The sequence below is a fragment of the Cyclopterus lumpus genome, chromosome 7 (genome assembly GCF_009769545.1).
Source record: "Cyclopterus lumpus isolate fCycLum1 chromosome 7, fCycLum1.pri, whole genome shotgun sequence".
NCBI classification, from domain to species: Eukaryota; Metazoa; Chordata; class Actinopteri; order Perciformes; family Cyclopteridae; genus Cyclopterus; species Cyclopterus lumpus.
The window spans coordinates 17,054,606-17,078,179 of NC_046972.1; the positions used below are offsets into that span (position 1 = coordinate 17,054,606).

Genomic DNA, 23,574 nt, shown 5'->3' on the forward strand with positions numbered 1-23,574 from the left:
CGAGGGCAAAAACAAAAGGGTCCTGCGCCTCTCAGACATCACATTACTACAGCGAGTGTAAAGCGAGTGGCATGTTGTCTGTCACTAGGGGTGTGATTCAAGGATGTTATAACATTTTTGTAAATATGGTCATGGAGATCCTAGATTTGCATCGAGTTTTCTGTTATGGAGTACTTATAAGATAGATACATAGATAAGACACAAAGACTTGACAAGACATATTGCACATAGACAATTTTTTTAATTAACAGAAAACATCCTTTATCGTAATATATACTGTATCATTATGGGGGTATCAAATGCCCTATATTGGAATAAAAAACTTCAGCCATATAGCCCCAGCCCTACTCTGCACTTTACACTTGAGATTTCTTCAACATTGGTTATTGTAACCAGGTCAAACACCGCTATGGGTTTAGATCAATATCAGAACCAGAAAACATGGGCTTTAGTTTCATTCTCTTGATTTAGGAAATAAACTAATTTAGATAACTCAGTGTTAGTATTTTGTGAGTTTTCTAAAGCTTTAAAACAATGTTAATATAAAAGTTTCTTCCAGCTTCTGATATTGTTTATGAAGAGGGTTAAAATCATCAAAGCTATCATTAAAATCACTGAACTAAAGTTGTGGGTGGGTCAAAATTAAATATGGGTTTACTGTATAATTTCAACATTTGTCACACACACGTAGTGCAAGGAGGCATAATTACACATTGTGAAACTTCCTCGTTGGTTTTACGTGTCAATGCTGCGTCATGACTAGAAGAGGTCATGTAGTGCAATGTTACAACACCTTTAAGGTGGAGGCAGAATTTGCAGCGAGGGTAGCCTGTGTGTTGTTGCTCTTTAAGGGTACATTCACATTGAATCACAAGGCAGAAAACTGCTGTATGTGTACCCAACATTCAAACAGCAAAAATCTAATATTAGGAATGACTGCACCATTACATTGGAACGTTTCTTACTGTAAGTCACTGGACTTTAGACCCTTCTAAAATGGAAAAAGTGGATTACAAGGAAACCCACATCCTGATCTAAAACACATGTCTGTGAAAGTGAAATGCCTTCAACAAAAAATTGGTGATGGTGCTGTATGAACGCCTGTGTTATAAAGAAGAAATAACATGGAATTTGAATCTCGTAAAATAATACGATCATAATAAGAGTTATGATCCTTTGTGATTAGACAATTACATATTTTAATAACCAAATTAGAGTGTCATTATTTAGTTTGAAATATTTTTTTCTATTATTTTGTGAGAAAATGAGTGGCACTACTGCTGCGTGTTCACAACATTGACGAAAGACTGGTTAATTTTGAAGTGAGAGATTACACGGGAGATGAACTTGATGAACATTTGTGGAACAAGCCATCTGACATCTGAAAATGCAGCACAGACAAAAGACAGCGTGAAGGCTCATCCAAACTTTAGTAACATTAAAATGCACTTCTCATCCCTCACTCTAACTCTCTTGAATCTGGGCTCTGTTTTAGAGGTGTTACATCAAAATATAGGTCAAATAGAGCGAGTGTTCGCCTGTGGAACATGAGCATGTTTCAGCTTGGATCCTCCATGGCAGTAGGGAGCAGCAGCAGTCTGGAAGCCTCAGTTCACCCAGATGGGCCATAGAGGCTAACCTACATGGGAGTTTTGGACAAAGCCAGCACCCATTTTACACTTTACTGCTCCAAAGGGATGTTGGGAACAAAATGTAGGAGACTGACCACAGCAGATAGTACACACATGCAGGGGGGAATGATGAGCAGAACACCATGACAATTCCTGAAAATAACACAAAAAAAATAAGTGTAGTGAGATGTTAAGAGTAAAAACACTGACAAATTGACAAACTCAACAGCATGTATTGGCATAAAAACTACCTACATGGTGCTACCACATGCAGATGCTCAATGTTGTACCTGATATCTGATTTGATGCAGCATTTCTAATATGAATTATACTCAGTCATACGCAATCATTACTCTTGTCCAAGAGAGATGGGATACATACTGGATTAATTGTTTAATGGCTTTACCTCCAGCAAAGACTGCTTTCTTCCAGGCCTGGGACTCCAGTACTCTGTCGTGGGGGTAGAAGTTCTGGCTGATCATAAAGAGGATCATGGCCACTGCAACGACCCGCCTCATGGCCAGATTCCCCCCTGACAGTATAGAGGCACTGGCCAGGAAGGCTGAGGAGTAGGTGCAGGGCAGTCCGCGAAACACGAATGGGATCCCTAGAGACCAAACAAGAACACATCTTTAGTAGGTCCTTTAAATAATAAAACAGCATAAAGTAACTATACATTTTGGAACTTACCGCTTTGAAAGAAACACAGGCGGAACAACACAATCAGGACGTAACACATGCATAGGATGTTGTCCAGCAGGTCAGATGTCCTTAGGAGCAATGCGGTGGCAATCCCAAAGGTTGTGAAGTCAGCAAAATCATCAAGCTTCGCACCTGGAAAATATAAAATGTGGCTCTGTGAAGTTTTCAGCACAGAGCATGTTTTCAGCAAATGAGGATGAGATGATTCAGGCCTTTCACCTTTCACACTGGAAGCTTTTATAACAGCTATTTGTGCCTCTCCGTTGAATATTTACATTGCTGTGATCTTTTCAAAACAAGCCACATCTGATGTTCTGTGTATTTCCATTGGATGACAATATGAACGCTATGCCATTCACACTCAATAAAAACCTGAAAATTGTATAATTTGTGGAGTCCTAAGAAATATGGGAAAAGATCCTATTTGACAAAGCTCAAATTCCATTCTATTAAATATGTATGATTCTTCTATTGGATACTTTGTAAGACTATCCAGAGTATTCAGTAGCAGTGTTTTCTTCTGCTGGTTCTTGTTGTTCATGACTTTGAGCAGCCTGATTGCAAAGTCCAGACAAAGGACTGTGCACCGATTTGGTAACAGCTCCGGACAAAAGCACTCGACTTACCCGATGCAGAGCAGGCACCGAGTCGCCTGGCAACTGCTCCATCTGCCAAATCCAGAAGGTAGCCAATCAGAACCAGCCAACAGGCAGCATGATGGTGCCTGAAGAAAAACAAACAGACTTTGAATTAAAAAAAAAACTATATATATATATATATATATATATATATATATATATATATATATATATATATATATATATATATATATATATATATATATATATATATATATATATATATATATATATATATATATATATATATATATACACACATACATATACATACATACACACACATACAGTATATATATATACATACACACACACATATATATACATACATATACACACACACATTATTTATTGTAAAATGCTGTTGTTTTATATTGTGCTTATATGTTTGCCTGCATAATAACAAACATTTTGGTTTAGAAAACCTAACCAAATTCTTAATTTGTATCAACATTAATGTTTTATCTTTCTTTTTTTTACTGAAAAGTCCATAGAGTTTGGTCCTCCTGCAATTGAGCTTGAGTAACATTTAAGAGAGTAAAATCCAATAATGTAAACTCACCCATTTATACTGCTGAGAATGGAGGCCATGCCCATGACCATGTTACCAACGGACAGAGCATTGGCTGCATTCTTACGTGCAAACTCTTTGATCTGGAGTCCCGTGGCTCCATCACTCAGAAATAGCTTGTTGGTACACTGGAAGAGACCTTAGACCACACAACAACAGCAGTTAGTAATTGTCTGTGTTATGTCAATAACCCCTGCCCTGCTAAGGATAAAAGCTAAATCTGTCAGGACTCAGCCAGCCGGCCTCCCTCCTCAGCCCTTCCACACAGTGACACCCGGTACCTCAGAGCGCTGCCAGGGAGCTACGGGCTTGGAGGCGGGGACAAGCCAGGTGAGCTCCAACTCACACCTGAAGCCACTCAGCTCGTCCCACAGCTGCAGCTCGTCAGCTCGTTGTCTAAATGGAATAAGGATCAGGACTGTCTGTGCTGACGTTGCGAGTTCGTGCCATGATGTCTGTGGACTTTCCCTCCTCGGGTCGTTGCTGTATAGATTATTTTCTGTTTGACCATCAAGTGGATTACCTTTTTTCCCTTCCCCTGGAGAAGAGAAGTTTTTTTGTGTTTCGTTTGTGCTCAAATAAACTACGCCGTGTGTTCGGCTAAGACTAGAACCTTCCTGTTGTCGTGCGCTTGGGGTCAGAGACAAACCGTAACAAAATCTCTACTATCATTGGGTGACCATACCAGCTGACCTTTTGATGAAGGTGTCTAAATTGGGGATAGTTAAATAATTATATCCCAGTTTGAGTCAAACTTCAATTGAAATTAAAGTGAAAAATGTGTAAAGCAAAGGGCAAACATTTCAAAAAAATGTCTATACAACTCTGTTGCACTATCTTCCTGGGTCAGACCTCCACACCATCTGTGGTGAAAGAGCTATGTCCATTCAATTGAATTATTCCAAGTATCTGTTTAATAAATGCTTAAAGACATATTTGTTTTCTCTAAAGGACATTGAGGATGGGATTGGATGAGCAATCAGGACTTTGTTGGACGACAGAGTAAGAAAGAACCGTGAACCTTTTAAGGCAGACTGGAAGGGATAGTATGTGGATCGAGAAAGCACAAAGCAGGGAAAGGAAAAGATTAAGGAATGAATGCAATCAAAGATTAATAGCAAGTGTTGGGGGAAAAAAAGAATGCACTGCTAAACTGTGTCCTCTTTGTCCGAGGTACATGGGCACGTGGATCCTGACCTGGAAAAGAAGCGACCCTTCACACGGAGAGCAAAGCACAAATTGGAACCAAGCCAGGACATACCCGGAGCATGCTGGCCCCTCTCCAATCCAAAAATAATAAAAGGAAATTGAAAACGCAATAAATCCCGTGACAAGGCCGAAGATAAATCTGGCCGAGTTTGAAAGAGCCCTTCTCTCTTTTGTTGGTGAATTCAGGCCAACCATGACGGAGATACTCCGCCTGATGATCAAAATACTCATACTGGACTATCACAAATTGCAGTGGTGTTTTTGACCCGACGGTGCTTCGACCAGGATCATGACCACAATAACAACAAGCCATACAGGTCAACACCTCAACCCAAAACATGTAGAGGTGTGAGGACAAAGGTGGGAAAAGAGAAAACAGGGGTGATAGAAGAGATTTGGACACATATACAAGAACCAGAGCTTTTAGAAAATGACCACAAGTCATGTTAACAATTAAAAAAGGTAAAGATGTTTCATTTTTAGTTGACTCAGGAGCCACACTCAGTTGTGCGCACTTCTGCTTTCCCTGTCCCTAGAAAAGTGGCAGGTGTTGCTGAACGGATGGCTCGATGGGTGTGTCAATTAGTGAAGCATACACAATGCCGTTGTCTTGTACATTAGATGACATCATAGTCCAACACTTATTGCTGCTGTCTGATTGCTGCCCTATACATTTGTTGGGCAGAGATTTGATGTGCATATTTGGAATTATTCTCGGGCCCTGATGGCCTGATTGTGAGCAGACAAGAAGCCGAACAACTGATGAAATATGACCCAACCAGATCTGTCGTACATTTATGTGAGAGACACAGAAGCATTCCACCTGACTGATTTGGCTTCACAGCAGTCACCACGTGCAGAATGTCACATGCAGGTTGATTCACTACACTGCTCAAAGATTTAAGGATGTATGGTTCGGAGTGAAATAGATTTAAAAAAAGTTATGTACGATGGAAATTTACTGGACAGAAAATACTGCTGCTGTCTCGGTTTCTCTGTTGTTGTTTGAGGGTGAGTTTTCGCATGTTTCCAAGGCACGAGGCCCAGGAATGGAGTGGAAGAACCTGTCTTGCTGGCTGTGAAGGCAGACTCTGCTCTCTGACTTCAGTCCTACAGAGGATCCTGGGAACCTGTACAGTGTAAAAGGCGACGTATACAAAATGTACATTACTGCCAACAGTAAAGAGAGTTACTCAACTTGTGTTTAATCACTTGTGCACAGACCTCTCTGTGGTCTGTGCAGAAATATGACCTAGGACTGGTCAGGGGGGGCGACACCTCTGGTGGTTCACCCAAAATCTGGCTTCAGGCCATGCATGAAGCAATATCCACTTAAACAGGAGGCCATTGATGGTATTACACCTGGTTTTGAGTCTTTATTAATGGCTGGTGTAATAGTCAAGTGTGATAATTCACTGGTGCGCACCTTAATCTTTCCGGTAAAGAACATTTGAGAAAAGGGGAAACCAATTGAGTGGTGATTTGTCCAAGATTTAAAGCAGTAAATGCTTTGGTTCACCCGCGAGCACCTCAAGTTACTAATCCACACCCTATTCTGTCACTCATTCCTCCAGACACAACACATTTTTTTACATTGTCGACTTGGCTAATGCATTGATTTTTTCTTTAGTGTTTTTCTTTATCTGTGCACAAGGACAGTCAATGTTGGTTTTCTTCTCATTTAAAGGAAGAGGCTAAACCTGGACCCGGTGTCCACAGGGGATATTCAGAGAGCCCTGGTGTATTTCACAGTGCTTTGAGAGACAATATGGCTGATTTACTCTTACCAAATGGTTCCGCCTTGGGTTATGGTGAACTCACACTCGTGCCTCCTCATGTAGTTGCACACACAGATAACCTCACCTTTCTGTGCAGCGCTGGCTGCAGTATCACACATCCTTGTTAGATTTGAATTAACATTACTGTGAAACGATGCACAACCCTTAATCCTGCAACTCTTTTTCCTACTCCAGCCGAGGAGGAGCCACATTATTGTATCGTTTCTCACAGACACCCCTTTACCGAATGCTGATTTAGAGCTGCATGTGGACGGTTCAGCATCTCACTCGCCGGACACGGGAGAAGGGTTGGTTGGGTTTGCTGTAGTTCATCATATGACACTCTGTGCAGCGGTAAGTAGACATCACACTTTTCTGTTCAAGCTCCAGAACTTGTGGCTCTTACAAGCCTGTAAGCTTGTTGCAGACAAAACAGTTAATATCTAAACAGATTCTCACTATGCCTTTGTTGTGCACAATTTTGGCGCTCTGTGGAAACACAGAGGGTTTCTGACATCATCTGGTAAGCCTATTACACACCGCCGTCTCGTGGCCGGCTTGCTAGAAGACATACTGCTCCCTAAAACTGTTTGTGTTATGAAATGTGATGCTCACACTAACAGTTCTGATCCCATTTCAACAGGTAATGTTGCAGATGCTGCTCCAGCTAAAAGATAGGTGTATTTAGGTTGCTCTTTTCAGCTCATAACACTTATGCTAGGTGTGCCTTCAGAAATATTTCACTAATGATGTTAAGGTATTCCAGACCTTGGCTGCCCAAAAATGAAGGGTTGGGTCTCATCTGGTGCAGTTTTGAAAATTATGTATGGGAGGACCAGACAATTGCCAATTGCTTTCTTCCATTGTTTCACTAAATTAGCTCACAACAGAGATGAATTAAGCAAAACAGGGGAATATGTATATGTAGGTTTATTGTAAAGAGGAGGAGATTAAATCTACATACTTGGTTCTCTAAAAGGAGATTAAAAAGGTTAATTTCCATAACATATCCTTCACTTCATCCTCCAACATCTGGATTCATCAGGATCCTACGCCAGAATCCTGTTTGTAGACTTCAGCTCTGCCTTCAATACCATCATCCCTTCTCTGCTGCTGTCTGACCTGGTTCAGTCAAAACAACCTGTCGCTCAACGCTCTAAAAGACAGTGGTGATGGTTGTGGATTTCCCATCATGCAGTGTGACTCCCCCGTCAACGCTGGGGAGTCCTTCCGCTTCCTGGGTACCATAACACAAAGACTCAGCAGAGGATGTTCTTCCTGATTCAGCTGCAGCTCAACCTGCCAAAGACCATGATGGTGCACTTCCACACCGCCATCATTGAGTCCATCCTCTGCTCCTCCATCACCGTCTGGTATCATTCGCTCTGCTGAGAGGATGATTGGCTGCAATCTGCCTTCCCTCCATGACTTGTTCGCCTCCAGAACCGGGCAAGAAAGATTGTGGCCGACCGCTCTCACCCTGGACACAAACTGTTCGAGTCCCTTCCCTCTGGCAGGAGGCTGCGGTCCATCAGGACCAAGACCTCACGCAACAAGAACAGTTTCTTCTCCTCTGTAGTTGGGTTTAACAAAGACCGGGACCTCCACTAACTGACTCTGACTTTCACATCCCCAGGACAATTTCAAACACCCATGCACATCTATTTTTCAATTATTAAAATATAGTTGCCACTTTTAGTTTAAATATATACTTGTTTTAAAATAACTTATCTGTTTTTTATGTTACCTTATTTATCTAACAAATACAGCGTATGAGACACAGCAAAAGCCAACAATAACTTACACTTTTACTTGACAGCATGCATACTTCTCATTTGGGGATATTAAAACAATTCACAACCTGGCATTTGGATTGTTATCTGAAAACTGTTCATGGGTAAACAAACACATCAGTTAATGCAGTTTGCTAATGGAATAGTCAGTTTCAATTAGGGAGGCACACATGCATCTCCATGTGCAAAGCCAGTGAGGTTGCAGATCTCGCTGCCAAGTGTTGGATTGCTGTCTACTGACTGCAAAGCATGATGGGAAGGCCCTTATGTCATTCTTTGCTATGTTGCAGTAACTGGTACTTCAAAGACTAAATGAAAACAAGGAAAACAATTCAGAACAGGGATAATCGGGCTTGAACCAACTGAACAATAAAGACTTTTTACATTTTCACAGAGTTAACTGTGTTTTGTGATAATGACAAAGTCAAGGAGAAAAGGCAATACAATTTTAATTACAGTATATACTTAAACGAGTGAATATCAACAATAAAACATTCTATCACAATAAACTGTCCTCAAACTGTGTGGACTATGTACAGTGTACATGAATGTATTTGTACTGTAATGATTTGAACTCAAGTGATAGTGTTAATGTCTATACCCCGACATAATTTATAATAATTGCATATCATAACTTCCTCATATATACTTCATGTTATATGTATTCTATGTTGTTGTTTCATGTGTTTTTTTACAAAAATGTCATTCGGTCCAAGCATCTTTAAAATTCCTTCAGCACATTTGTGGTTGTTTTCCTGCCTAATTTGATCCAAGCAGACCTACATGTAGGCTTGACCTCTGGCACCCCTGTAAATAATAATCCAACAAGTGAGGGGAAATGTAGAAAGAAGTACCTACCAGAGGAGGGAGACAGCAGGATCATGATTGTCTCTGGCTCACAGCTGTAAAATAAACAATTAAAAGGTGCTTATTTAGTGTTATCTATCAAACGTAGCTTGATAGATACATCTACACTATGTAAACATAACAAATGAAAACAAGGTACACAATCATGCCACAATAAGTCCATAGTACGATGTTGGGTTATCAATGCCTATTTGCACTTGGCTATGATGTTACCAGTTGTAAATCTGTATTCTTTTCTCAATTGCATTTCATGATTTATTGCAGGTTTGGACATATGGCTGAATAAGTTTTACATTTTTTGTTGAAAGTACAATTGTGAAATCTTAAAAGAAGAATTGTCTGGATGCCACACAAAAAAATCACCCATGGGTGTTCTTTTAGTTTCCCAAATTTGATTCTGCTTCTGAAACTGGCTGGTTTACACTTTACTCAAAGTAACAGGTGAATATCTCACTTCTCCTCTAAAACTTTTATCCATTTGTCATCACACACCCCTTTTTTCCCTTTTGAAATATCTTCCTGAGTTTTGTGATCTTTTTTTTTTTTTTCGTGGACAGGTGCGTTGGAAGATCATTTCAAGTGTTTTCTAGATGATATGGTGCTCCTGCTTTGGTTAATTTGCTGAACAAATCTACATTATATTATTGCTTCTTATAGTGTATATCCTTGTAGCCCGTATCGATGTGATTTCAGGGCTTTTGTTCAGTCAATTTCCTCTTAAAGTTGGTTGATGGTGAAGATATTTAGAGGCGTCAAACGCCCCAGTATGAAGAGGCTGGAGAGCGCTCGCAACTGCGTCACAATGAAACGGTCCACTCATGCGATGCAGGCCTATATATTATTCTACAAATATCTATATTGTCTATTGATGATGGACATACAGGTACAAAATACACATTCGTACTGTATCATCTTACCTGACAGGAACTCCAAAGTTTACAAAGTATAGATAAATCCAATGACGGAGACTGTACGTGCGCACGAGCTTGTTGGTTCTTTCTTCCCTTTATCACTCGGTTGATCTCTGTGTCCCTTCACTGACTTCCCGTATTTTGAGTTACTACACTGACTACTGCATGCATAACATAGGCCGTTTACCTTTCAACTTTACGGTCGGTTTTTCAGCGTGTCCTTTTAAAGCCCAAGGATAAATCCGCTGGAATATTCCAACGGAAATGACGTTGCTATTGCATCTCGTTACTTTTATTACGTTAAGCTTGCGGTCAGATAACAAACCTTCTCATTTTACAGCTAAACTCTACATTACAATTTGTTTCTGAAAACCTCTGAGGCGAGAAATATAAGCCATACACTCCGTGTACGTTTTAATAGTTTGTTTTGTCTTTTAATCGAGAGAAAAAAAGAAAAATATACAAAGTATTTCAGCCATAAGAGAGTGTGAAGACTGAAAGAAATGCAATAAAAAACAATAGCTGCAATATATCGTCAAAGGAATAAAGTAAACTTATATTTCTTTAGAATTAGTGGGCTACTACTTGGGTACAATAAGAAAATAAAACCACATCAATATTTTTTATAATTTCATATTATTCCATTCAATAAAAGCTGTGGCGTTTGAATATATTTTCTGTACATTCAAATAATATATATTATTTTATGTTTTGTCATCTCAAAACCTGAAAATGTCCGGTCGCGCAGCTGTCCGAACAAATGAACAGACTTAAGAAAACTATCACACTTCTTATTATTATTTTACCGTTGTAATCTTTAAACAATAAACCCAATTTTTAAGAACACCAATGGTTTAAATTAATTGAGATCATTCAAAACTGCAAGGAATGTCAAGATTTTAAAATATATTTGAAGCTCTGAGATTATTTACTAAATGTTTCAATAGTTTAATATGGCAATGATGAGAAATTAGCAATAGTAACTTAGATTTTAAAAGTTATCCAACCCAGAAAACAGCCCAGTGTTGCCAACTCTTTTCCAATGAAAGTAGTAGCAGCACTACATCCCAAAGTTGTACAATCTAGCAAAGAAGCCTCCAAGTCTTCGATGCTGACCAACCGTCCCTTCAGGCCTCTCTCCAGAGCCACTCCCACAAAATTATCATTATGAATGAATGAAACATTAGTACTATTATCAGTACTCACAGCTGTTATAATTTCAGTTTGTGGAAGACTCTGGTGATGAGCAATGTGCCCACGCAGAGTACACAATATTTCTTGAAGTATTCAAGTATAGCGTGCGGCTGGCGCTGTGGGTGATCCGTCTCCTGCCGCTTCTCACCGGGGAGGCGCAGACAGCGGCCATGGGACTTTCCCCGGCAGCCCGGCACAGTTACTCAGATGTGCGTAAGGCTGGGATGGATGGGATGGACCTGACCCCGGAGGACTACCGGGGGAGGTTCCGCGAAGCCACGCTGGGGCCCGAGGACAGGCCCTTCGCTTACGCGCAGCGACTGAGTGACGCCGCAGTAAGATGGCTGCGGAGGAGCGCAGTGGGTGGTGATCATCCTGGAACAGCAGTGTGGGGGGGGGGCTGCCGGCCAGAACATCGGCGTGGGTCGGCTGCCACCACCCCAGGTCGCTAGAAACCACGTCACCCAAGCAGAGGACCACCTGGCGGTGCATCCCGATAGTCATGGGGACAGCGGTCGGCCGACGGCTCCATCACGGCCGATGCCTGCCCCGCGTTGGAGGCTCCCTCTGCAGCTCCTGGTGCGGCTGGGTTGCCGGCTCTCCAACACCTTCCTGGTCCAGGAGCGACGTACCGCATTCCGTTAAGAATCCAGGGGGGTACACATCAGGCGATGGTGGATTGGGGCTGTACGCAGTCTATGATCCACCAGAGCCTGGTTCGGCCAGGGGCAATGGTGGCGGCATTGTCGGGGGAAATTTGGTGTGTGCATGGGGAACATCCCCATTTTTCCCCATGGGAGTTTTTCCTGATCCGATGTGAGCCTCCAGTGGAGACTCCACCGGCTCCCGAGTTCCACTCCATGGAAGGTTTTCCACTCGAGCAGTCTCGGGATGATACTCTACGCTCAGCCTTCAACTTCGACGAAGTGATAAGAATTGATGATCAGTTGGTGCGCCCTGACACAGCGCAGTCATATCCGCACTTTTCATTGATTAGGGATAGAGTGAGTTGTAACACTCAGACAGGGCAGGAAAACACCCAGTTGATGGTGCCGAAGAGCGAGTATAACCCGATGGCTGGTCACATGGGATATGAAAAAACACTAGACCGGCTAATGACCCCATTTTATTGGCCGGGCATACTGAGGGATGTGCGCCGTTGGTGTGCGTCCTGCCCCGCGAGTTTCAATTGGTAAACCACCCGTGCCATTCCGAGGGTGCCTTTGCGTCCTCTGCCATTAATGGAGGTACCGTTCGAGCAAATCGGCATGGACCTCATCGGGAACACACACAGATATCGCTTTGTGTTAGTCCGGGTGGATTACGCAACACGATATTCGGAGGCAGTGCCGTTGCACAACATTTCTGCAAAGTGTCACGCAGGCACTGTTTCAGGTCATCTCCCGAGTCGGAATCCCGAAAGAGATTCTGACTGACCAGGGCACCCAGTTCATGTTCAGAACACTGAGAGAACTTTACGGGTTACTGGGCATTAAATCTATTCGGACCAGTGTGTGCCACCCACAGACAGATGGTCTGGTGTAGTGTCTGAATAAGACTTTGAAGTCCATGATCCGTAAATTTATTAGCGAAGATTTAGGTAATTGGGATAAATGGCTTGACATTTTGTTGTTTGCAATGCGGGAGGTTCCCCAGGCCTCCACCGGATTTTTTCCCCTTTAAACTGTTGTTCGGCAGGACTCCGCGGGGGGTGCTCGACCTGATTAAGGACAACTGGGAGGAAGGTCCGAGCACCGGGAAAAACGAGATCCAGTACGTCCTGGACCTGCGAGCAAAGCACCACACAATTCAATTCAATGGTGGATGGCGGAGATGATAACTGTTGCCACGGAGATAAGCCACGCCCCTCTAAAGTGTGCACGAAGCGAATGACGTTCATGTGATTGGTTGAAAATGAGGGCGACATCTGATTGGCTACGGTTAGGTCTATGTTGAAAAAACCGCATTTGCGAATCCAGCCACAAATCGTAATTTATTTATGTGTGCATTGGAATGTATTTGTGAATCGTTCTGCGTGCATTTGTGAGTCTAATTTATTATACCACAGTAGGCTACAATATATGTCCAAGCTGGGGGGCTTGGTTTTTATATAAGCTATGCTCAAGACGCATCATAAAAAGAGTCATGATCCTGTGAATGGACAATTCAATTTTTTATTCAACCAAATTAGAAGCAAACATCTATTAACGTGTAATTATTTAGTTTGAAATAATTAATTTTGATATGAAAATGATGTGCATTACTTCTGCGTGTTCACAACATTGACAAAAGACTGGTTAATTTTGAAGTGAGAGATTACATAGGAGCTGAACTTGATGAACATTTGTGGAAAAATACATCTGACATCTGAAAATGCAGCACAGACAAAAGACAGCATGAAGGCTCATCCTAACTTTAGAAACATTAAAATGCACTTCTCAACCCTTACTGCTCCAAAGGGAATATGGGAACAAAATGAAGGAGACTGACCACAGCAGATAGTACACACATGCAGGGGGGAATGATGAGCAGAACACCATGACAACTCCTGAAAAAATAGAAGTGTAGTGAGATGTTAAGAGTAAAAACACTGACAAATTGATAAACTCAACAGCATGTATTGGCATAAAAACTACCTACATGGTGCTACCACATGCAGATGCTCAATGTTGTACCTGATATCTGATTTGATGCAGCATTTCTAATAATTATTCGGATTCATACACAAGCATTACTCTTAGCTCTTGTCCAAGAGAGAGATGTGAATCATACTGGATTAATTGTTTAATGGCTTTACCTCCAGCAAAGACTGCTTTTTTCCAGGCCTGGGACTCCAGTACTCTGTCGTGGGGGTAGAAGTTCTGGCTGATCATAAAGAGGATCATGGCCACTGCAATGACCCGCAGCATCGCCAGGTTCCTCCCTGACAGCATAGAGGCACTGGCCAGGATGGCTGAGGAGTAGATGCAGGGCAGTCCACGATACACAAATGGGATCCCTAGAGACCAAACAAGAACACATCTTTAGTAGGTCCTTTAAATAATAAAACAGCATAAGGTAATTATACATTTTGGAACTTACCGCTTGAAAAGAAACACAGACGGACAAACACCGACAGGACGTAACACATGCATAGGATGTTGTCCAGCAGGTCAGTTGTCCTTAGGAGCAATGCGGTGGCAATCCCAAAGGTTGTAAAGTCAGCAAAATCATCAAGCTTCGCACCTGGACATGAAAAAAGAAAATACCAAAGTTTACATCAACAATTTTAGCAATTTCAGATATGCAGAGAAGCCAAATCAACGGGATAAAATAGACAATTGATTCTATGGAATTAGGCTGCTTAATCAGAAAGGGATTTTTCATTTGACAAAAAGTTGGGAGGACACAACAACATCCACATGCAGGACACAAAGCTCTCTGAAATGTGCAGCCAAATGTGAACTTTCACACCAGAAGCTTTTAAAACAGCTATTTGTGCCTCTCCGCTTAATATTTACATTGCTGTGATCTTTGGAAAACAAGCCACATCTTATGTTCTGTGTATTTCCATTGGATGACAATATGAACGCTATGCCATTCACACTCAATAAAAACCTGAAAATGGTATAATGTGTGGAGTCCTTAGAAATGTGGGAAAAGCTAAAAAGATGCCATTTGACAAAGCTCAAATTACATTCTATTAAATATGTACGATTCTATTGAATATGTTACGGTTGGTGTTTTGCAGGACCCAAGTGCAGACATGCTCAATATTAAGGTAGGTGATGGAATTTTTATTCAGAGTTCACTGGTGGTTTGGCAGAGCCCGAGGTGAATGCAGGTGTGGTGGCGTGAACAGCGGTGGCTGGGCTGCAGTATAAGCACGGGAATCCTGGGCACAAGGAACCAAGGTTAATAATAAAGTCAAGACAAGGTAAATCCCCAAAGTACTCTTTATTGTTAAAAAGGACTCGAGAAAGCGGCCGAGAGTCACACTACCACTGAGCTGACGAAATAATCTGGCGACGAGTGAGAAGGAAGCCGGGGCATTTCACTGGATGGGTCTGATGAACAGGATTGCAGGTGTTGGAGATGAGCCCAGGTGACGGTTGATGGGAGCCGCAACCACGCCACACACACACACACACACACACACACACACACACACACACACACACACACACACACACACACACACACACACACACACACACACACACGCACACACACACACACACACACACACACACACACACACACACACACACACACACACAGAGAGAGCAGAGAGGGAACACCAGTGACAGGATACTTTGTAAGACTATCCAGAGTATTCAGTGGCAGTGTTTTCTTCTGCTGGTTCTTGTTGTTCATGACTTTGAGCAGCCTGATTGTAAAGTCCAGACAAAGGACTGTGCAGCGAGCCCTGCCAACACCTGAGTCAAGGTTTATCTTTGGTAACAGCTCCTGACAACAACACTCCACTTACCCAGTGCAGAGCAGGCACCGAGTCGCCTGGCAACTGCTCCATCTGCCAAATCCAGAAGGTAGCCAATCAGAACCAGCCAACATGCAGCATGATGGTGCCTGAAGAAAAAGAAATGAAGTAAGCAATGTTATTTTGTCTAATCTCTTAAATACGCTTTGGAAAATAAATATAATAAAATACATATATATGTTGTTGTGTTTTATATATCCCTTGTTGGCCCTGCGGGGCCACCGTAATAAAATAAATGTGGTTTTAAAAACCCTAACCAAATTCTTAATTTGTATTCACATTTTTGTTTTGTCTTTTTTGGGTTTGTTTCTTACTGAAAATATTTGTTCTTAATTTTTGGTCATACTGCATTTGAGCCTGACTGATATTTCAGATAGTAAAATCCAATAATGTAAACTCACCCATTTAGACTGCTGAGAATGGAGGCCATGCCCATGACCATGTTACCAACGGACAGAGCATTGGCTGCATTTTTACGTGCAAACTCTTTGATCTGGAGTCCCGTGGCTCCATCACTCAGAAAGAGCTTGTTGGTACACTGGAAGAGACCTTAGACCACACAACAACAGCAGTTAGTAATTGTCTGTGTTATGTCAATAACCCCTGCCCTGCTAAGGATAAAATCTAAATCTCCACTATCATTGGGTGACCATACCAGCTGACCTTTTGATGAAGGTGTCTAAATTGGGGATAGTTAACATTTTAGATGTGGTATAAAGCTAGATCTACAACCTCTCCTTGTTTTTAATAACACACAGTATATTCTACAATACCAAACTTGCTCCCCCCACCCACAAAGCTTTTTAAATGAAGTACAACAAAGAAACCAGTCTTTCCTGTCTGCCTTCTCTGATGTGCTTATTGCTTTCTCTCAAGTCATCAAGTCAACCTGAACTTCCTGTGATTCCAAAGCCAGGCGAGTTCAAGACACTCTTCATCTGAAAGAAAACAGCGTATGAGACACAGCAAAAGCCAACAATAACTTACACTTTTACTTGACAGCATGCTTTCTACTTCTCATTTTGGGATTTTAAAACAATTCACAACCTGGCATTTGGATTGTTATCTGAAAACTGTTCATGGGTAAACAAACACATCAGTTAATGCAGTTTGCTAATGGAATAGTCAGGTTCATTAACTTTAGTCACAGTAAATACAATTAGGGAGGCACACATGCATCTCCATGTGCAAAGCCAGTGAGGTTGCAGATCTCACTGCCAAGTGTTGGATTGCTGTCTACTGACTGCAAAGCATGATGGGAAGGCCCTTATGTCATTCTTTGCTATGTTGCAGTAACTGGTACTTCAAAGACTAAATGAAAACAAGGAAAACAATTCAGAACAGGGATAATCGGGCTTGAACCAACTGAACAAAAAAGACTTTTTACATTTTCACAGAGTTAACTGTGTTTTGGGATAATGACAAAGTCAAGGAGAAAAGGCAATACAATTTTAATTACAGTATATACTTAAACGAGTGAATATCAACAATAAAACATTCTATCACAATAAACTGTCCTCAAACTGTGTGGACTATGTACAGTGTACATGAATGTATTTGTACTGTAATGATTTGAACTCAAGTGATAGTGTTAATGTCTATACCCCGACATAATTTATAATAATTGCATATCATAACTTCCTCATATATACTTCATGTTATATGTATTCTATGTTGTTGTTTTATGTGTTTTTTACAAAAATGTCATTCGGTCCAAGCATCTTTAAAATTCCTTCAGCACATTTGTGGTTGTTTTCCTGCCTAATTTGATCCAAGCAGACCTACATGTAGGCTTGACCTCTGGCACCCCTGTAAATAATAATCCAACAAGTGAGGGGAAATGTAGAAAGAAGTACCTACCAGAGGAGGGAGACAGCAGGATCATGATTGTCTCTGGCTCACAGCTGTAAAATAAATAATTAAAAGGTGCTTATTTATGTGACATTAAAGTATACATTGTTTAAGTTTGATAGATACATTTACACTATATATATGTGAACATAACAAATGAAAACAAGGTACACAATAAGTCCACAATAGCATTTTGAGTTACCAATGTCAGTTGTAAATCTGAATCATTAAGAATGATTATTTTCTCAATTGCATCCCATGAAGAAGTTTATTAGCTGGACATATGGCTGAATAATTCTTAAATGTTGTTGAATTTGCGCTCCTGCCTTTGTTGAAAGTATAATTGTGAAATCTCAAATTAATTGTCTAGATGCCAGAAAAATCACCCATGGGTGTTCTTTGAGCTTCCCAAATTTGATTCTGCTTCTGAAACTTTACTCGGCGACAGCCCTCTGCACAAAAACATCACCTGCTAGAATATAAAAATAGAATCATGTAAAGTAACACTTTAGTCAATTTTCCCACAACATTGGTTGATGGTGAAGATATTTAGAGGCGTCAAACGCCCCAGTATGAAGAGGCTGGAGAGCGCTCGCAACTGCGTCACAATGAAACGGTCCACTCATGCGATGCAGGCCTATATTTTATTCTACAAATATCTATATTGACTATTGACGATGGACATACAGGTACCAAATACACATGCGTACTGTCTCATCTTACCTGAAAGGACCTCCAAAAAATACAAAGTATAGATCAATCCAATGACGGAGAGGTTAAACACACATGAGCGTGTTGTCTTTCCTTTTTTATCACACAGTTGATCTGTGTCTCTTCACTGACTTTGGAATGTTGAGTTGCTCCGCTGACTAATGCATCTGTGGCGGGTTAAGGGTGTGGTTTGAGTTTTTACGAGGACGGTAACGAATTGTATTAATAGTTGCAAGACAATGCCACCTTAGGAATTTCACCTACAAATGAAGTTTTTCCTCAAAAGGGGCCCGCAGATTCATTACACTGATGAGCAGGAGACGTAGTTCCAGTACAAACAATCAATCTTTATGTTTACACTCAATAATCAAAACAATGGGTCAATACAAGATCATATTACACAGCAACTACTACTAATAAAAGAGCCATATACAACTATTTACAAAGAGATGTGCAGGGCTGCAGCTTACCAGTGGAGAGGTGGACCAATCAAGATGAGGATCCCAAAAAGAGGAGGCACCCCGATCACATGTGGGCATAAAATCACTTGTACACACATGCACACGTGAGGGTTCTGAACCAGGTGTGCACTAAATCACACATAGAGGCACCCTGCCCACCACCTTAGGCCCAGCAGCTCCTACAAAGACAGGGAACACAATTAACCAGGCTTAACTTATGTATGGCAGAACAGTTGACTGTAGGTGTATCAACTAGTGAACCATACACAGAGCATTTGTCTTGACATCACAGTCAAATACTCATTCCTGCTGTCTGCCCTATACGTTTATGAGGGAGAGATTTTATTTGCATATTTGGAATTATTCTCACATCGGCCCCGATGGCCTGTTTACACATGTATCCTTGGCTCGAGGCCCAGGAAGGAACTGGAAGGACATGTCTGACTGGCTGTGCAGGAACTGTGCTCTCTGATTTCAGTATCACAGTAGTTTACTGCCAACAGTAAAGAGAGTTGTTCAACTTATGTTTAATCAAAACATACACACCATGATTTAAAATGTTCCTTTTGTCGACATGGCTGAGCTGTCTGAGGTGCCCACCTCTCTGTGGTCAGTGCACAAATATGATGTAGGACTGGTGAAAAAAAAATAATTCTGATTTCAGGCTATGCATGAAGCAATATCCACTTAAACAGGAAGCCATCGATGGTATTACACCTGGTTTTTTGTAGTCTTTATTGGAGGCTGGTGTAATAGTCAAGTGTGATAATTCACTGGTGCGCACCTTAATCTTTCCGGTAAAGAACATTTGAGAAAAGGGGGAACCAATTGAGTGGTGATTTGTCCAAGATTTACAAGCAGAAAATGCTTCGGTGTACCCGCGAGCACCTCAAGTTTCTAATCCACACCCTATTCTTTCACTCATTCCTCCAGACACAACACATTTTTTACATTGTCGACTTGGCTAATGTATTGATTTTTGCTTCTTTCGTCAATTTTGGTTTGCCTTCTTATTAAAAGGAAGAGGCTATACCTGGACCCGGTGTTCCCAGGGGATATTTAAACTATTTCACAGTGCTTTGAGAGACAATCTGGCTGATTTACACTTACCAAACTGGTTCTGCCTTGTTACAATATGTTGATGACACCATGATTTGCAGCCCACAAGTAAAGCATGCAAATTAGTTTCAGTAATTCTATTTCATTTTTGGCTGCAAATGGTCACAAGGTGAGCCTATCCAAATTGCAATTCACTCTCTCTAAAGTCTCCCAAAAGAATACAGGCAATTCAAGGTTTGCCTAAAACACAAACTGAGAAGCAAATGATGAGCTTCTTAGAAATGATGTGATATTGATAGTGGATCCCAAACTATTTAGAAAGAGAGGCAATGCTCTCTTCCACGACAAACTGACCTGGACTGACTTCTCGACTGAGGCTTTCATTGACCTGAAGAGCGCATTCCTGTCAGCTCCGACACTTTGCAACGACACAAAGGGACGTTTGTTTTGACTCAGGAACACGTTGGAAAACAACGACCTGTTGCATATTTTCTCTAATGGATTAGTGAGGAACAATGATGCAATTAGAAGCAAAAATACGGCATTTAAAGAAACCAGTCTGCACAGAGCCAAACAGCCATTATGACCCCCAAAAAAGAAAACTCACAAGATGAAAAATAGCACATGAATTTTGTTTTTAATTAAGAAACACCAAAGGCAAGGGGAGAGTCTTTTAAACATTGGAAATGGAGCAGTCAGGTCGTCCTGACATTGACAAGATTTAATCTGGTACACTTTCATTCAAGTTATCCTCTTTTCGTGGCATTCAGAAGCGAAACAATATTTAAAATAAACATGTCCAACCAAAAACTTAGCATTGGGCAAGAGTGTACAGTGTGGATATATATATATATATATACACATATATATATATAGTTTGAGAGCAGATGCACAAAAGGCACCCAACAAGTGGCACCCAACACACCATGATTCTCTGCTTCAGTGTCCTAAACCTGGACCACAACCGTTCATATCTGAACAAACATGTTGACAACTTTCTGCGTAGATAAATAATACATTTGTTGCATTGGAAGCCTAAGACTTGTTTTCATCGAGTGAATAATAAGACCTGTTTCCAACATTTTGACCAGGCCTTTCAAGGTTTTATATATTAACCTTTCATGGAACTTCATTGAGGATTTGTGAAGAACCTCCGGGGGGCCGTATTCAAACTCAAACATGAGGGGGAAAACAAGGGGATGTGGGAGGCAATACACAATAACCAGAGGAAAGAAAATAGCAAGATGTGATTGCTCTAAAAACAGCTGAATCAAGCCTTGAAACAAAAGCAATGAAGAAGAGTAAAATAAATAAATACAAATGACAACTCTAAGAGAAAGAATAGTGCTCATTTTAATTGTATAAAGGATATTAATACAACTATCTTAAGCTTACAAAAATGAGAAAAAGGTTTCTGAAACCTCGAAACGATCGTGCTGTTGTGGTGTGGTTGAAACTAAAGACAGGCGAGCATGCTTTATCCGAACTACACTACTGATCACAGCACCTGCAGGAGGCTTCCACTGCATTCCCACACACACACCATCAAACACTATCCCAACTGTGTCCTTCTGCTGTTTGCTACAGAGAAAACCACAGAGCCTTCGGAGTTGTGTAGCTTATTGCATTGTTGCTAAAGCTACCAAACCTGAAAATTAAGAAACATATTGATGCCTTTCTGGGTTGACCCTTCTGAGGATATGGATAATGGCTCTCGCACAGGCCTCCCTATTGTGGCTTAAAGTAGAGTGACCTGTGAGAAATGGAAGGGGCTGAGGCATACATAACCAGCAAAAGTACTAGCTTTCACTCATTCTCTAGTATATCTGTCTGGCAGATAGTTTTACACATAAAACAACATCTTCAACAATCACACATACAAAACTACACTCTTTTCAGCTCTTTAAACTGCGTTTATGAGATCTACTCAATCAAATATGGCTGTGGAGGCAACAAATCATGCCATATTCTTATAAAATCTACCTTGAATGCCATGCATATCAACAAACGTGACTCTGGTGTATACTGTTAGGTTTAGCATTTCTTAATCCAAGTAACAGTGCTCTACATACATGTAACAGACCGGCAACCATTTGACTATGTGCTGTATTTTAATGTCTGATATTAGCACCACGGTTTCTTTCTTTGTCGTAAAAAAAAGAACAAATACAGACACAGAAGATACAACAGCGCTGTGAATGACTAAGCAAAGCAAAACAATTCTGAGTTAAAGCATCAGCAAGTAACATTCGTGATTAGTAATTTGTATTGGACGACCTGAGTTGTGTACTGAAGCTGCATGTGACCATGTGCGCTGATCTCTCAATAATTTGTAAAAGACTGTAACTGCATGCTTGCGTGCGCAAAAAAAAAAAAAGTTCCTCTACAGAAGTGAAGAAAGAAGGCCTAAACATCTTCAAGTATTAATACAGTTAGGCCTATAAAAAGCCCTGGACACACAGTATTAGAACCCAGAATAACCTCTAGGAAAGTTAAAGAGCAGTTATGATTAGTTTGCATGTTTTCCCCCCACAAATATAATATATATATATATGTTTATATATATATGTTTATATATATATTCATATGTATATAAATAAAAATTCAGTGCTGTAAAAACATCTCCAACGCCATAGGATCTGACCCATCGTAGAAGGCCTAATATGTTTTACTCTTACTCTTTTCATGGCTAAAACTACTGCTGGAAGTATGTAAACTGTACTGGTTCTCCGGTGTTAATAGTCCTTCATTGAGAATACAACATAAGACTTGTTAATATTGTTTCATTTTTTCTCTCTTTTTTGGTTTTACTGCACACAGAGAAACATATCTTGTCGTGTCATCTTGGTATTTTTTGGTAGCAGCAAAGCACCAAGTCTCTCTGTGTGAGTCTGCTGTGTGTGTCTGACATCACTCCATAGTCTCTGTGTGTGTACGTGTCGGTTGGTGTGTGTGTGTGTGTGTGTGTGTGTGTGTTTTCGTGTGTGCTGCAATCTATGAAGAGCACGGCAGCACGTTGATGCCGTGGGCTCCGTGGGTTTGCAGATCGATGGCCTGGGCTGGCTGCTGTCCCGGCCAGGCGTTCATCAGTGCCAGGTTCCTCACGCAGCCCGTCATTCCAGACAAAAACTTCCCTCCTGTCATGGCAGCCATGTCTGGGGCGCCGCCTGCCACATGAGAACACACAAAGCGTATGCATTAGGTCAGAAAGTTTTTTTCTTGAGACATTAAACTCACTAAAGAACCTATTTTACATATTGGTTGTTGATGAAGACGAGAGACAAGATGAAGATAATGTTATGAAAATAGAAAACGGTATCTGTGACTATGGCCTTCCATGTAGCGTTAGCTAGCTAACTTTGTTAGCGTTAGCTTGCAGGCTAAAATGTGTGACGGCAATTCTACAGCAGTAGTTTTCATGAAGAAAGCTAGCTTCAGCTAGGTAACACACACCAGTGTTTTCAGTTAAATACGCTAGCCAAACAGTTTCTTTTGTTTTTACAAACTGTTATAGGAAAAGTATAAAGCTTTGTATTTTTTTAAATTTAAATTAAGTTTGTGCGGTCATCGACAACAGAGCCCAACATCGGGATTTGTTATCAAGAGTGCAAGATGTCTCAATGTTAACCAATTAATATGATCTATTTCATCTGTCATTCAACTTTTAATGTCAACTAAAACACATTATCACAGTTCAATCAGACAGCCTTTTATCACA

At 40.9% G+C, this 23,574-nt stretch overlaps 3 protein-coding genes across 5 annotated transcripts in view; all 3 read right to left on the minus strand.

Moving 5' to 3' along the window:
* Positions 1-223: 223 nt before the first annotated feature.
* LOC117733375 (transmembrane protein 269-like) lies at positions 224-10,370 on the minus strand. The gene is made up of 7 exons (XM_034536977.1): positions 10,107-10,370; positions 9,181-9,224; positions 3,534-3,681; positions 2,960-3,057; positions 2,322-2,465; positions 2,038-2,238; positions 224-1,784 (listed from the first exon to the last, which is right to left on the minus strand). Exons 2-7 carry the CDS (start codon positions 9,203-9,205, stop codon positions 1,675-1,677), a joined length of 726 nt encoding a protein of 241 aa, XP_034392868.1. The 5' UTR covers positions 9,206-9,224; positions 10,107-10,370; the 3' UTR covers positions 224-1,674.
* Positions 10,371-13,448: 3,078 nt separating this feature from the next.
* Positions 13,449-18,490, minus strand: LOC117733374 (transmembrane protein 269-like). Of its 3 annotated transcripts, XM_034536975.1 has the most exons (8): positions 18,349-18,490; positions 17,635-17,678; positions 16,664-16,712; positions 16,176-16,323; positions 15,766-15,863; positions 14,376-14,519; positions 14,092-14,292; positions 13,449-13,842 (listed from the first exon to the last, which is right to left on the minus strand). In XM_034536975.1, the coding sequence occupies exons 3-8, from the start codon at positions 16,710-16,712 to the stop codon at positions 13,733-13,735; spliced, it is 750 nt and encodes a 249-aa protein (XP_034392866.1). In that variant the 5' UTR covers positions 17,635-17,678; positions 18,349-18,490; the 3' UTR covers positions 13,449-13,732. The 3 variants fall into 3 exon arrangements, with proteins under 3 accessions (XP_034392866.1, XP_034392867.1, XP_034392865.1); XM_034536976.1 differs by lacking the exon at positions 16,664-16,712 and having other exon boundaries at positions 18,349-18,489; XM_034536974.1 differs by lacking the exons at positions 17,635-17,678; positions 18,349-18,490 and having other exon boundaries at positions 16,664-17,150.
* Positions 18,491-20,469: 1,979 nt separating this feature from the next.
* hspg2 (heparan sulfate proteoglycan 2) overlaps positions 20,470-23,574 on the minus strand; it is an 80,869-nt gene continuing 77,764 nt past the window's right edge. The window contains exon 83 of the mRNA XM_034536963.1: positions 20,470-23,023. Within this exon, the coding sequence (XP_034392854.1) occupies positions 22,851-23,023 (173 nt within the window). The 3' untranslated portion in view covers positions 20,470-22,850. The remainder of the gene's footprint in view (positions 23,024-23,574) is intronic.

Coding starts and splice junctions, on each gene's coding strand:
- LOC117733375 (XM_034536977.1), bottom strand. CDS start 9,205: ATGATCCTGCTGTCTCCCTCCTCTG. Junction 3,058..3,533: donor ATTCTCAGCAGTATAAATGG/GTGAGTTTACAT, acceptor GTTTTTCTTCAG/GCACCATCATGCTGCCTGTT. Junction 1,785..2,037: donor GAAAGCAGTCTTTGCTGGAG/GTAAAGCCATTA, acceptor TGTTATTTTCAG/GAATTGTCATGGTGTTCTGC.
- LOC117733374 (XM_034536975.1), bottom strand. CDS start 16,712: ATGAAGAGTGTCTTGAACTCGCCTGGCTTTGGAATCACAGGAAGTTCA. Junction 15,864..16,175: donor ATTCTCAGCAGTCTAAATGG/GTGAGTTTACAT, acceptor CTTTTTCTTCAG/GCACCATCATGCTGCATGTT. Junction 13,843..14,091: donor AAAAGCAGTCTTTGCTGGAG/GTAAAGCCATTA, acceptor CTATTTTTTCAG/GAGTTGTCATGGTGTTCTGC.